This window comes from Dipodomys ordii, unplaced genomic scaffold (assembly GCF_000151885.1).
Source record: "Dipodomys ordii isolate 6190 unplaced genomic scaffold, Dord_2.0 Scaffold272, whole genome shotgun sequence".
NCBI lineage: Eukaryota > Metazoa > Chordata > Mammalia > Rodentia > Heteromyidae > Dipodomys > Dipodomys ordii.
In genome coordinates, this window is record NW_012267488.1 from 663,995 (window position 1) to 678,974 (window position 14,980).

General features: G+C 51.4%; 1 protein-coding gene across 3 annotated transcripts; it reads right to left on the reverse strand.

Moving 5' to 3' along the window:
• Positions 1 to 6,523: 6,523 nt before the first annotated feature.
• Positions 6,524 to 13,938, reverse strand: LOC106001207 (melanoma-associated antigen D4-like). Of its 3 annotated transcripts, none has more exons than XM_013036343.1 (13): positions 13,818 to 13,938; positions 12,608 to 12,848; positions 11,544 to 12,359; positions 10,942 to 11,148; positions 10,750 to 10,813; positions 10,463 to 10,542; positions 9,989 to 10,080; positions 9,297 to 9,376; positions 9,171 to 9,213; positions 8,705 to 8,767; positions 7,619 to 7,733; positions 7,016 to 7,446; positions 6,524 to 6,731 (listed from the first exon to the last, which is right to left on the reverse strand). In XM_013036343.1, exons 2-13 carry the CDS (start codon positions 12,815 to 12,817, stop codon positions 6,722 to 6,724), a joined length of 2,211 nt encoding a protein of 736 aa, XP_012891797.1. In that variant the 5' UTR covers positions 12,818 to 12,848; positions 13,818 to 13,938; the 3' UTR covers positions 6,524 to 6,721. The 3 variants fall into 3 exon arrangements, with proteins under 3 accessions (XP_012891797.1, XP_012891796.1, XP_012891798.1); XM_013036342.1 differs by having other exon boundaries at positions 12,608 to 12,912; XM_013036344.1 differs by lacking the exon at positions 6,524 to 6,731 and having other exon boundaries at positions 7,012 to 7,446; positions 12,608 to 12,912.
• Positions 13,939 to 14,980: the final 1,042 nt, after the last annotated feature.

Here is a 14,980-nt window from a genome sequence, read left to right on the forward strand (position 1 = left end):
CACACACACACACACACACACACACACACACACACACACACACACACACAAACACACACACCAGGCAAAAGTAGAGCTGTGGTTCAAGTGAACATCTTAGGAACAGTGCCCATGCCCTGATTTCAAGACTCAGAACCAGGAGACACACACACACACACACACACACACACACACACACACACACACACACACACAATGGCTCCATCCTTTCCCACTTAGTTATTTTTCAGACAGGGTCTTGCAGTTTTACCCAGCCCTCATCCCAAGATCCTCCCAGCTTTATCCTCCCTCCTGACGATCTCTACATCATTTATTTTCCCTACATTTCATGGCTAACTGCTACCTCTGTTACCACTGTCAAGCACTTATTACCCTAGAATCTTACAGGGAATGGGAACTCTGTCAGTCTTAGCTACCTCCTGCTAGTATGGGGGTAGACCTAGGCCAGGAATCTCTTGTCCTTGCTCTTTGTGGATAGTGACAGCTGGGACAGCTGAAACTCACAAATCCTCCATGATCCAAGGAGGCCATGTACAAGGGGAACATTCTTTGGAGATCATAATGAGTGGTAGTGATGTTTAAGGAGAAGGAAGCGTCATGCTGTGGAAACAGAGAGCAACAGGTGGGCACCAGTGAGACACAGCAGTAAATATAGCAACAGAGTATGTTCTCCCATAGGTGATTATAACCAAGAAAAATAGTAAAGCATTATTGTTTCCTTTTACCACATGATTCTGAAGGACCAAGAAGACAGAAAACTCCCAAGTTCATAGCAGAGTCAGACAAGACTGTGATCTGGGCTCTACTATATAGGCTCAATTGTCTAGAATATGAGCAGAGAAGTTATTCTAAATCAGGGCACAGGTGTCCTCTTATGCTGTAGTTAGTTAGGATGTCAAGTGTCATCCCAATTTGAAGTGCAGCCATCATCTTTACCTCAGAGTTTAGTAGTATAAACCTTTAACCTGTATCCCTTGTACTTTTATAGCCCAGAGAAAAAAACAAATTTGGTTAAAATAATAACAATATAAGGCCTGATAAAGAGGAGGGTCAAATAAGTTTTTCCAAGAGCTATAAAAATAGCAGGTAATAGTGGGGCTCTGGTGGCTCACACTTGTAATCCTAGATACTCATGAGACTGAAATATGAGGGTTTGTAGACAGTTCAGGCAGAAAAGGATAGTGAGATGCACATCTCCTTCTATTGAGCAAAAAGGCATAAATGGAGGTATGGGGTTGAGCACCTGATTTGAATGAAAAAGGCAAGGTGAGGATCTTCAATCAAATCAAGCCCTGGTATGGAAAGAAAGAAAGAAAGAAAGAAAGAAAGAAAGAAAGAAAGAAAGAAAGAAAGAAAGAAAGAAAGAAAGAAAGAAAGAAAGAAAGAGAGAGAGAGAGAGAAAGAGAGAGAAAAGAAAAAGATATAGAGAGAAACAAAACCAAAGACAGAAAAACAAAGAAAGAGAGAAAAATATAGAAAGACAGACAGACAGAAAGAAAGAAAGAGAGAGAGAAAGAAAGAAAGCAAGAAAGGGAGAGAGAGAGAAAAGAAAAAGATATAGAGAGAAACAAAAACAGAGAGAGAAAAACAAAGAAAGACAGAAAAATATAGAAAGACAGACAGACAGAAAGAAAGAAGGGAGGGAGGGAGGGAGGGAGGGAAAGAGGGAGGGAGGGAGAGAGGGAGAGAGGGAGGGAGGATGGAAGGGGAAAGAGAGGAGGTGGGAGGGAGAGAGAGAGAGAGAGAGAAGAAAACAAGAAGAAGCCAAGCAAGGGTGCAGATTTCTGTCCAACTGATAGGTAGGCAAGAACATTAAATTAAAATTAAGTTGTTGATCAGAGATCTTTTTTCTTTTAAGTCACCATTTGCCATTCTAAACTTCCTCTTGAAGCTGGCTTTCTTTGCATCTTCCAAGCTGTGGTATATTGTGCCTTTGCTTTCATTTGCCTCGATAATTTTTGGTCTGTGACTCGATGGCTATTTTTAATTTCAACAGTTTTGTTAACTTTGCAAATATCCTCCTGGATTTGGTTTCTAGTTTCATTCTGCTGTAGTCAGAAAAGATACTTGATATGATTTGAACTCCTGTCACATTTCTTCAGATGGTAAATATAAATTTAAAAATTCTAAAATGAAAGACTTGTGCAAGGTAATGATGATGTCTTGGTGAGCATGCTGAGGTCCAAAACCTTACTTCTATAACTCAGAAAGTAAGGCCAGGCACTGGTGGCTGACGCCTGTAATACTAGCTACTCAGGAGGCTGAGATCTGAGGATCACGATTCAAATCCAGCCTGGGCAGGAAAGTCCATGAGACTCTTTTCTCCAATTAACCACCAGAAAACCGGAAGTGGCACTGTGGCTCAAGCAGTAGAGAGCTTGCCTTGAGCTGAAAAGCTGAGGGACAGCGCCCAAGCCCAGAGTTCAGGCCTCACAGCTGATAAAAAAAAGAAAAAAGAAAACAAGAAAAAGAAAGTAATACTCCAAGTAAGTGTTTTTCCTCACTGCTCTTTGTCATTAAAAAAAAATGAAATAAGTTATGGACTCAGCGAGGGCATCTGTAATGTATACACAGGACAAAGAAAAGGTATGTGAAACATATAGAGGCCCCGTCTTTCATTTTTAGGGAGAGAACCCAATCATAATCAGGCAGACCGTTTGAACACGTATATTAGAAAGGATAGGCACATGTCCAATAGAAGAGGCTGAGCCCAGATCACTCATGGGGCAGTGGCAGGGCTGGGTCTGAGAACTCAGGCAAGTCATGTCCCTTCTCTACTGTTATTTCACTACATCTTTCAAGAGTGGGGACAGGACCCCAGAGCACCAGTGAGAGGGCAATGGGATTTGGGATGTGCAACATGGTGGACAGGAGGACTGGTGTGAGGAGAGTGAGGAGCAGGAAGGTGTGTTAACCCCAGGACCCTGTGAGCCCGTCCAAGGCAACAGATTGTAAGAGACAGAGCAAGTCCTGCCTGCTAGGTTTCAGTCCTTGTGCTGCTGCTTTCTGGCTGTGTGACTTCAGACCAGTGACCTCCTTCTGGGAGCCACAGGTTCATCATCCACACGATGGGTCTGATCAGCCCCTCCTCTCAGGATGCTGCTAGATGGCAACACAGCTCAGACTGGAATTGAGCATGGATATTCAGAACAACTTTCTGAATAATCATCAATAAGTGGAAACTAAGCTGAAGAATCCACCAATGTCTGTCCATGAACAAGTAGAGGAGGAGTTGAGATAGAGACATCGGGCCAGGTCAGGCAGAGCAGCCAAACATCATGGGTGCCACTGCCACAGACGAGGTACCTACAAGGGCCATGAAAACTCAAGCATGTGCCAATGAGAAATGGTGGGGTGCCTGTGGAAGGCCTGGACTAGAGTGCAAGACATGCATCTCTTGGTCATCTCTTGGTGGTGAGTGAGTGAGGAGTCGAGGTCTCCAGGTGCCCTGCCTGATCTTCCTGACACTGGTGAATGGGTGAGGGGTTCCCTTGGTTTCCCAGTTTCCACACAAAATCACAGGTCCTTGATGGCCATGCATGAAAATCATCTCAGGGTATCTGGCAAAAAGGAGAGTCTCACAAGGTGAAAGGATTTATTTTAGTATAACAGAGTTAAAGTAGAGCGAAAGAGAGAAACATGTCATGCTTTCCATGAAGGAAATGAGAGTGAAAGACTCAAAATGGCAGTTGTTACCTCCTGGCTTTTATTCTTTCTGAGTTGGTGGAATAAAGGTGGCCACATCTAGCAATCACCAACCCTTAGGCAATGGATGTAGGTACCCAAGATTGGTGTTGCTTTGGTGTTCTAAAATGTGGAGATATTTCTGGGTCTACCCAAAACATAGGGGCCACAGGTGAACTGTTTTGTCTCCTTTGCTCAGATAAGCTTCTCATTTTACTGCGTATCCATTTACATAGAGCTGCTAGGTTTTCTACCATTTCAAAGGAGAGGACAGTGTTAGACAGCTAGTACCTTTTAGGTCTGTCAGTACTGGCAACTTAGCATTTAAATGGAGGGATACTTAACTGCTTTGTTAGGTGCTTGCTGGTTCCAACTTCTGAGTCTGGCCCTTTTTATTTGTACTTAAAATAATGTCTCCTCACCTATCTCCCCTGCCACATTCCCATGGGATCCACAGTCAGTTTGCTTTTCCCAAGGCAATCCTAATTCTGCTCTCTGCCAGGCTGGCTGCTCCCTTTCTCCCAGCCAGGCTGCTCTCAGCTCCATCCTCTGCACAGTGTATGGTTTGGGCCACTGGTGGAATCCACCCTGGGAAGGGAAGATATTACATACAGCAGCCAGCCAGCCTGGAGCTGCCCTGTACTATATCTCTATGGATTTGATACCATCTCAGAGTCTTGAGTTCTTCCTCTCCACCAAATAAAGAACTATGAAGCAGGAGAAGTGGGAGTACAGTCAAAGACTACCAGAAAAAAAAGACGCTGGAGAAACTGAGGAAAAGAGTCTTAGGCACTCACAGCTTGGTTTAAGCCTCCAACTTCAACTCCCTACTGTGAGGGCCACCTTATGCCATATGAGGTTTGATTCACTTCCTTCCCAGGCAAGGTAGAGGAGAGTGCAGACTTTGTGGTGGTATAACAGAGTGAGACGTGGGGCCCAGAAATGGCAGTGCTCATTGGGGACTCCCATTTATAGTCTGCCACTGTTCTGGCATCTGATTGGGTTACTATGTCCCTTACCATGACAAAAGGGGGGCCTGACCCTTCGGGGTCACCAGGAGTGTTGCTTCCTTCAGGTTGCATCCATCAGAGCTTATCTTCCCCAGGTTTTCAGAAAAAAGTAGAGTGTTATCTCTATCCCTCCAGGGGCCCCAGAAAGAGGAATGGGTATCATCTCTAAAGGCTACTTCTATCTGCCTAGTCTTTCCCCTTTTGACTTTCCCTTGTTTCCTCCATCTTTCTCAGTGGGCTGTCTTATTTCAAGTGCCTCCACACACACAGAGCTCAACCTCATACCTGAGGCTGATGTTAGGTGCCCACTCCCCCTACCTCCACACCTGATGACAGAAAAGGTACACATGCCTACATGCGTTCAGCTGTGTCCCAGCAGGTCCCAGCCACCTTATGTGTAATTCACCATATTAAATGGGCATCATATCTCACGTGATCTCAACAACTGAAAGGATTCCATTTGTGTGTGTGTGTGTGTGTGTGTGTGTGTGTGTGTGTGTGTGTGTGTGTATAGCTCTGGCACTGTGTTTTGTCAGAATCTCAGAATGTCAGTAGACCTCCAGATACCAGAAGACAGTTGGACACCCATCACCCAAGCCTGTAAGAAAAATAAGCTCAACAATGCTTGATAAAAAATATACTCATTACCTTGCTCATGTAACTGTAACCCCTCTGTACAGTATTTTCACAATAAAAAAAAACTTATTAAAAAAAAGAAAGACAAATAAGCTCAGGTCTTGGGTGTGTGACCTATGAAGTCCCACACTCAAACTGAGTTCCATTCTGGTTTAATGCTCTCCCATCAGTGTCTTGAAATTCTTAATCACTGTTAAGCAGACTCAAGGGGTCATTTTCTACTGGGCCTCACCATTTATGTAGCTGCACTGAGTCAGGATTAGAGTGTAGCTGAGACTGAGATAGAAGTCTCTTCTCTTCTGGACATTAGCTGCTTTAAGAAGCCGGGGGGGGGGGGGCTGGGAAGGTAGCTCAGTGGTAGAGCGCTTGCCTTGCATGCCTGAGGCCCTGGGTTCGATTCCTCAGCACCATATAAGCAAAAAAAGAAAAAAGCCAGAAGGGCGCTGTGGCTCAAGTGGTAGAGCGCTAGCCTTGAGCTGAAGAGCTGAGGGACAGCTCCCAGGCCCAGAGTTCAAGCCCCACGACCGGACCCCCCCCCAAAAAAAAGAAGCCAGGGGGAAGCAGGGATGCTGACACTGCTCACTGCATCTGTCCTGGTTGTTGGGGGGTGGGGGGAGCTCTGTGGACACTGACCTGGACTGCAACTGAGCCCTTACTTCTAGGTCACCCTTACTTCTAGGTTGCCCTGTCTCTTCCCTCATTGCCTTGCACCTGGAGAGTTTTCAGCCCTTACCCCACTAGCTAGGCCTAGCCTAGGCCTCAGTGGGCGACTTCTGGAGAAGAGCAACGAATCTCCTAACGGTCTTCTATTCCCTCCCAGGCAATGAACAGGCAGGCTAGGTTGCATAAACCTTTGTTTTCATTATGTCTTCCTCAGTGGAAAAGACAGGGGCACAACCCCTTCCCCCTTCCTCTCTTGGCATCCAGCCGGTACTCCTGGACAACCCTTGTGGGACATCATGTAACCATGTGCAGGGGCAGAGGCTCTGAACTCAATGTCTTCCCACTCGGATGGAATCTCCACAACTCCCAGCATCCTACCATATACCTGTGGGCATTTTCTGCAGAGGTGGGGCTCACTGGGTCTTACTTGGCCTGCAGAAGTCTCCTTGATACCAGCCCAGGCTCAGGCCTCTTGTTGGGATAGGCCTCTTGTCACAACACACACGCAGGTAAAGAAGGGAGCATCCAAATTAACTTTGCAATTTTAATGTAACACTGATACCAAAGACTCAAACACACAAGAAACAGCACACGAGGAAAGCAGGAAAAGTGAGGGAAGCTTCATCTCCTATGGTCTCTCCAAGCCATGGGGTGAAGGGCCTGGAGTGTCGGGTGGCAGGGAGTCTGAGGAGGCAGTTTGGCTGGGTGAGGATAATGGCTGCAGTTTCTCAACGCTGTCTGGAGCACGGGAAGCAAAGGGGAGAACGTGGCTCAAACACACAGCTATCAAGAAGGAACACACACACACACACACACACACACACACACGCGTGTGCGCGCGCGCACACACACACACAAACACACACACACACACACACACAGTGAAACAAATGTTTCCCCACCATCACTGCTGCCCCCAACAAGCCTCCTTGTTCTCCTCTCCTCCCTCCTCCCCCTTCCCCAGCTGTTCCAGCTCCTCCATAGCCCTCCCGCAGAGTGGCATTTCCCTGTGGAAATCTTACTGGACCCAGGAGAAGAAGCTGGCACCAGCTCTGGCAGCATTTCTGGTCCGGATGGTGGAGCTGGTGCTAGGGCCATCCAGGAGGCTAGTACTGGCCCCAACATTGGTGCCGCTGCTGACACCAGCTCTCCACGTGGCTCTCCTGTTAGCACGGCTGGTATTCAGAATGTACTGATGGTACCTGGCCCAGAAAGCAAAGGGGATGCGGGCCCAGGCATCACCAAAATCCCCATCCTCATCCCAGGTCAGCAGCTCAGCCTGGATGTCATCCCAGCTCCACCGCCCAATCAGAGCTTCGTTCCCGATGTTCATTTGAGCCCTCATCTGGGCCCTGGCATGTTCCTCAGCCATATCCAGGTCCATCGTCTTGAAAGCATCATCCACAGCCTCCAAGAAATGAGCCTTCCATTCCCGGGGGTCTCGGTTCTGGTTCTGATGTGGGAAACAGCACCCTTAGTGACAGGACATCTCACACTCAGAAAGCACTTGCTACCAATGATACACTCCTATGCATGTCCAGCACCATGGCAACAACAAACAGGACTGGGATCAGGCCAGAGCATGCCACCTCCATACCTGGCACCAGACACAGGGTCTCTAGTACCTGGGCAATGAATCTCAGGACTCTCATCTTGCTGGTCTCATGGCAGGCTCGCAAGCCCCAGGTAAATTCATACTCAGGTGGGCTGCTGTTAGGAATCTTCTTGTATTCCAGGTACCTGAGGGTGAAAGGAAAATAGCATTTGCTTCTAGCCAAACAGACCTGTTGTTGACTTGATGGGTTCAGGGCGGGGGGGAGGGCTGCCGGGTGGGGGGGGTCTGTCCCTCCTCCACCCCAGTGCTGCAGCTCATATCACAGAGGTGACCAACCCTGCCCGACAGCCCCTGACTTGCTCAAAACACCCTGGCCTCCAAGAGTGAGGTCTCCACACCTTGTGACTGGAATCCAAGTGGAGTTGCAGAGGGGACACCTGTAGGGCACTTGCTCCCAGAGAAGGCACAAATGTTGTGCCCCTTCATCACAATGGCCCCAGATTCCTGTTGGGTGTGTTGTAAACAGAGGAGCCATCCTCTGGGCTCCCTGCTCTGAGCACACCCTATTTCATAGATTCTGACAAGAGGTCTAGACTGGAAAGATGCACTACAGAAAAGGACTTTATAACCCTTCCTGTGCACTCTTGCATGATCCCACAAATGCACACACACACACATGCACACACATAGACACACACACACACACACACACACACACACACACACACACACATTCTCCAAGGACCAAGTGTGAAGTAGGCTCTAGTGTGAAAACCAGGAGACCTGTGCTCCTGGGTAACCAGATGGGGCCCATACTCAAGAGACTACTCTCAGAGCTCCATGTTGCTCAGGCATAAAAAACAGGGGGATATCCTATGAAAGCCTGCAGGGTCAGTGCCCAACGACACCTTGCACATATCACACCCTGATCATTATTATCAACCAACTGGTGCTCCCTCTCCCTATGACTGCCCAAGGATTTTACTTTCTATACACATGTATAGACAGACCCCCATCCCCTAACCATGCCCATAGCAGAGGCAAGCATCTCTGTAGTTTACCAATTGTCTTGGCTTAGGGGATAGCTTGTTCTGCTCTCAGATCAGTACTGAGGAACACACAAAAATGGGACAAGGTTAGCTCAGGTGATACTTACTTCTGCTTCACAAAGTCATCTGTGATGAGCTTCCTCAGATCCCCAAGGAATGGGTGCCTCACCCTGAGGGCAAACAAAGAAATCCGTAACTAGTAACGGACAGAAGCACTTCCTGGTATGATAGTGAGCTTTCCTGACCACAGAGCACCCTCTTGGAGGACCAGACACACAGCCGAGGCCAGATGACTGGGAGTCTGGGATGCCCTATAGGAGGGGCTTGGGGAGTTTCCCCCTCCCCCACCCCTGCCCTCCACCTCTGGTTGTCTCCCTGACATTTCCACAGGGGACAGAGATCTGAGTGGGGGCTGAAAGCTCCCAGCCACAGCTAACACCATGCATCCTGTTGAGGCCCTCTGCTCTCCACCTAGGCCAAGGTGTCTCAATTTCCTGCACCAGACCCCAGGCTACTGCAGTATGTTGAGTACTCCACAGCACTGAGCTGGAAGGAGCAGGGAGCCAGTCATACCCAGGACGAAGTCCCATCTTGCGGAGTGCCTCCCAGAGGACAGCTGCGAGGGGAGACGGGGTACAGGAGTTTGGCACACAAAGATGAGATCACGACCAAACCCCTAACTTCAGGGCCAGCACTCACCCTCGCTGGCACGGTTGCCATTCATGAAGATGATGCCCAGAATCACCAGGAGGAGACTCAGCCGCGGAGTGTCCTTGGTCCTGAGGGTAGACAAACAGGGATGCTGTCCAGAGGCCATTTTTTCCACACTATAGCCTGCAACCTGCTCACCAACTAGCTTCTCTCAGATTTCCCAGCACTAGGGAAATTCTCCCTAGACACACACAGGGCCAGCTTCCCTATGGCACACAATTAATTCACATCCCCAATAGCCTGAGCCTTATCACCTCATCTGTAACAGGGGCATGCCCATATTGCCTTTCCAGGGTTCTGTAGGGGACAGGGTGAGGCCGGGGGTGAGAGTGGGAGCAAAAGCTCCAAAACCCACAACTGGCAGATGCACACCTTGTTGACCCTGTCTATGCTCAACAGGCACCTCCTGGGCGCCCACCTTACCAAGCCTGGACCATGTATGGGAGCAAGAGGTAAGCCCCTGTTTTCTCACAAGCTGATGGGGGAGAGGGATGCAGAGAAGGAATCCCAACCACAGCTGAGCCCCAAGATACTGCCTTTCATCCAGCAGACACTGCATGCTACTTGCTGAGAAGGAAAGTTCTGCTGGGTTCTCAAGAGTTGTGTTCCTGTCTCTGAGAGGATGGGGGCAGGGGTAGGGGTACCTCCAAGGAGACCACTGCCCTCTTCTCCTTCCTTACTTTCCCAGGAGGCGAGCAGAAGAATCCCGTGTGCACACAAGAATGTACAGGTGTTCCTCCTTGTCTATTTCCTTCAGGTGGATCCCAAACTTCTACATGGCAAGAAAAGAGTGAGATGGATGAAGCCAGGTGCCAGGCATTGTGCAGTCACAATGTTTCCTCGGCCAAAGTTCACACCGGTGCATGAAGGTGGGAGAAGACAGAAGGCTCTGCGGGCTGCTAGAGGGAGCCCTGGCACCGACAGAGACAACCAACCTCACCTCAGGAGACACTCAGAGAGCAGGAAAGGAAGGCAGCAGGGAAGGGGCTTGTGACACACTGCTGCTTCAGTGGAAGCTAAAGTGGAGAGCTACAGAAGGCTTCCAGAGAAGGCACAACAGGAAATGGTCCTGTGGGGCGGGGGAGGAGGGGGTGGGGCGGGCACAGGCTGCCCTGCTGCTCTTGTGGCACACAGCCTCCCATCCCCTCACCCACCTTTTCTAGCGTGTAGGTGGCTCGTTCAATGATCTCAGGAAAATGCTCATCATATTCACGGATGACGTCCTTTAGCATGTCTACAGGAAGGGAAGATTTGGGGAACGCACCTGGGTTGAGTGGGGGCCCAGAACTGCAGCACGTGGGCCAGTCGTGCTGAAGACAGTCTTTCAGAACCCCAGTCTGCAGAAGTGGAGGAACTCACCATGGCCAGAGGATGGTGGCAAAATGATAAGCAAAATGATGCCCACAGAGCCCGGAATGGCAGAGGGGCACAGGCTGCCTACCTGAGCGCTTAATGGGGATCTTCTTGTAGTCCTTAATCATCAGGTATTTTACCAACTTATTTGCCTGGACAAGGAGGAACACAAGGGTGGGGTGAGTTTTGGGGGGATTGTTGTCAAGGCATGGGTAACTGCTGCAGAGGTTGGCCCATGGGGGCAGGGGAGGAGGGAGACAAGAACGGCAGACTTTCTTACCCTCTCTTGCAGAAGAGTCACGTTGCGAGGGGGCAAGGACAGCACATGCCTTGAGGGGATCTGGGACCGAGAACCCATGGGGGGCTCAGGAGCCAACTGAGCCTGCACCGTCAGTGGGGGCTGCAACACTCTCCAGGTTGGTGGGGCCACAGGCGGCTCTCTCTCCTCTTCCTCACTGCTCTCGTATTCATCATCCAGGTGCTTAGACTGGACCATGAGAGAGAGAGGAGAGACCCAGATCTTCTAGACTCTCCGTGCAGTAACACTCAGCACACAACTTACCCAAAGCAGGCACTTGGCAGTATAACAGCAGTACAAGCAATGGCTGGCATGAGCTCACCAAGTGCCAGACTGGGAGCCAACCTCCTCTCCCACCAGCCCAAGGACAGAGATTTCAGAATCAAAACATGCTCAGGAAAGGTATGCTGGGGAAACATAGGCATGCTGAGAGGGGAGGAGGGAAGGGAAGGGGGAGAGGGAAGGTGAGGGGAAGGGTAGAGAGGGACGAGGAGATGAGGGATTAGGGGCGAGGAAGAGAGAAGGGGTGAGGATAGGGGAAAGAAGAGGAGCCTGGAGCTGCACAGATGGCAGGGATGTCTCACCTTCTTTGTCCTCTTGCCTCCCATCCTGGCCCAGGGCTCAGTACCCTGCTGAGCAGTGGCAGCTGCCCCCTCAGGCTCAGGGATGCTTGTAGCCATCTTGGCCTTGGCAGCAGCTGCTGATGTGACATTCGGAGGCTCCACCCAACGAGTCTTGGCCAGAGCCTTCCCAGACCTGGTAGTCTTGGGCTGCAAGGCTGCCTCCTCCCTGGCAGGTGTGGCCAGAGGCACACTGGAAGCAGTACTGGAGCCCCCTGTGGTGGCCTCTGGGACTGAGGCTGGTCTCTTGGGGCATGGGAAGGCCATGCCACTGACACCTGCTGGCTGAGTGAAATCAAAGACATCCTTCTTGTCCAAGAAGGCTGTCTGGGGCGGGGTAACATCCATCTCCCTGGCACTTGGAGCCTGAGAGAAAGCACAAGCAGTACTAGGGCCCTCGACAGCAACCTCCTGGGCCAGGGAGGCTGCAGGGGACTGCGTGGAGGTTGCCCGAGCCACCTCACTGTTAACTAACACCAGGGGGGTCTGTGGAGAAGCAAGGGTTGTCTCAGGGGTGGCCTGCTGAGCCTCAGCATGTGTCCTGGGCTGAGCATCCACTCCTGGGGCCTGAGGCGGGGTCACCAAGTGATTAGCGACCACCTGAGTGAATGCCCTGCGGGCTGCAGCTGCAGCAGCCCGAGAGGCTCGGTTGGAGGCAGCAGAGCGGGCTATGTTGGCCGCTCTGGCCTCTGTCTCATTGGCGAGGGTGTCTGGATCCAGCTGCAATGCCTCCACCAGGGTCTGAGCCAGTACAGGGTTCTCCAGCTCCCAAGGTTCATTCTGCAAATCCAGAAGGCAGGGAAGGGAGGGCAGAAAGCTGCACGCTGGCATCCCGTGCAAGCTGGGCAGCCCGGGTTCCTCCCAGCAGCCAGCCCTGGTGACCCCCAAGACCTTCCAAAAACCCCTCCTCTGAGCAGGACAGCTGGCCATGCCTCCTGCACTCAGCCAGCCCTTCCCTTCTTCCACCGCCCCTCCATAGGCCACTAGGTCAAGTCCAGGGCCAGCAGGGGCCCGGGGAGGGGCCTCACCGATAAGATGTGAAGACCTGAACCCAAGGTATCAAAGGCTCTCAGGAGGTGGATGTCAAAACTGGTGAGGGTGCCATAGCCACCAAAAGCACCAAATTCTTCATACTCATTCCCCCCGACCATCTCTTCCTCCCTGACTTGGCTGCCACCCTCATCCATGTCTTCCACACTGGAGTTTCCTGGCTGTACTCTGTAGCTTCCCTCAGCCATGCTGTGGGTCCCAAGGAGGAGTCAGCTCAGCCTGTGAGGGAGGGTGAGGCAGCTGCAGGGGGGAGGGGTGGATGCAGTGGCAGGCGGGATCTCTCCTGGCCGAGAGGAGACAGCAATCATCAGGTTACCAGGCAGTACTAAGCAGCATCAGAGCAGGGGATAATGGGATGGTTGGGGTGGGGGTGGCGGCGGCCATGATGGGGTACGCTGTCAGGGGCAGAACCGGTGCTGTGCTGAGAGATAGAGGAGATCTCTGGGGAGACACTGAGCTGAGAGGGGACAGGGCATTTGGATGCATAGGCTCCCTGTCAGTGCTTAGAGTTGAATAGCTGGTGTAATGAATGGAGGCCTGGGTTCTCTAAGGGATGCCTTAAAAGAGGAGGAAACAAAGGGCTAGCTAGAATTTAAGGGCCTGAGCAGCAGACGACTGAGATCAAAGGGAAGCAGATGCGAAAGCTAGTCAACAGGAACAGGAGAAGAAAGCTTTGTGAAACGGAATCCCAAAGATGGGGTGGCCGGGTCAGGGCGGGGCGTGGAGGTGGGAATTCAGCCGATTCCACCTTGACTTGGGTTCCGACTGGAGCACTAGGGACCGATGGGACGGGGCCCCGTGGACCTAGGTGAGGTTCCAAGTGGAGCCCTGGAGAGCTCGAGTCCAAAGACTGAGTCTGAAAGCCGACAGGCGGTCAGTTCTTTTGGAAGAGCGGTGGGGGTGGGGGCCTCGGGTTAAAAGGAAGCTCAGCTGAGAACACACGGGTCTGGTTGGAATCACAGGGGCGCTCGGGATCCTGGGCTCCAGTGCCAGTTCGGCTCAGATCTGGGTGCCTGAGTGTGATGGTCGTAGGGGCGGTGGCGTAGGAGCCCTACCTAGACCTTGGGTCTCATGGGGTTCGGGTTCTGAGGGCACCGACTTTGTTCAGACACCGAGGGCCGGGGGGAGGGCATAGCGGCTCGGGTTGCACTCGCCCTGGCCCGTTCGGGTCTCGAGCTGGGTCCTTACCTTCTCTGGGGCCTCCAATGGCGGCGTCCCGCCTCGGCGCCAGGAACCAGGCAGCTGCGCCCTCGCACACTGCAGCTGCCAGCACAGCAGCTCCGACCCCTCCGCCCCTAGGCTTCGCGAATCTCCCCCCCCCCCAACACACACACATACACACAAACCCCGCGCACAAATTACTCCACCCCACCCCAGTGGCTTGGATCCTGCGCATGCGCGGATCCCCTCCAGCCCGCCAGCTTTCCCAACAAAAGCCCTTTCCTCCAGGTCTCCAGTGCGCATGCGATTTTGCCGGCGGGCGGAATGTCAGGTCCGGTGGCAACAGCTTGTGGGTGGGGACACTTCTTCCCCGCCACATTCCCCCTCACCCTTCCTCCTCTGACTGAAGACGTGCACACTCATCCCGTGCCGGGTAGCTCAACTCACTCAACAACCCACCCTCGCTCCCTCCCCTCTCCCCCAACAAGAAAAAAAAAACCACCAGATCCAACCCTCAAAAACAAGCACAAAAAAACGACCAAAAAAAGGCAAAAGCACCAAAAACCAAAAGGCACCCGGAGAACACACAAACCAAAGACAGAGCCCGGCCCAAGCTCCAAAAAAAGGAAAACCCAAGCCCAAAGTTCCACAAAAGGGAAAACACCACAACGCAGACTGGCCAAATCCAACCACGATACACACCTGTACCCAGCAGCGCCACACACCAGAACACCGGCGGGGAAGCAAGCACTCCACCCAACATTCCTCCCCAGCACCACCAACACCAAAGCTCCCTTTCACAAAACAAGAATTACAAAAAAGGCAAGAAACAACAAAGAAAAAGCAAAACAGCTCTGAGTACACAAAAAGACCAAAGGGCCATACAAGGATTAAACCACAAAACAGCCCAACAACGCCCAACACAAGGACGAAAACTCGGAAGAACACATACAAGTCAACAATCAAACAGCGCCGCAAAACAAAAAACGCAAACCTTAGAATTAGCACTTCCACACGGGGCACAGGCGAACCCACCAGAGACTTCAAGAACCCAGCCTAAAACTCACTCAGACGAAGTCCGGAATAGAACATCCAAGAAGAAGCTGGAGGACATAGGGTGACACCCCACAAAAGGAAGCGTGGTGCGGAACAGGGGGGGGAGAGGGGAAGGAGCGAGGGTGGGTTGTTGA

Coding starts and splice junctions, on each gene's coding strand:
- LOC106001207 (XM_013036343.1), bottom strand. CDS start 12,817: ATGGCTGAGGGAAGCTACAGAGTACAGCCAGGAAACTCCAGTGTGGAA. Junction 12,360..12,607: donor CAGGTCTTCACATCTTATCG/GTGAGGCCCCTC, acceptor CTGGATTTGCAG/AATGAACCTTGGGAGCTGGA. Junction 10,081..10,462: donor CCACCTACACGCTAGAAAAG/GTGGGTGAGGGG, acceptor CTTGCCATGTAG/AAGTTTGGGATCCACCTGAA.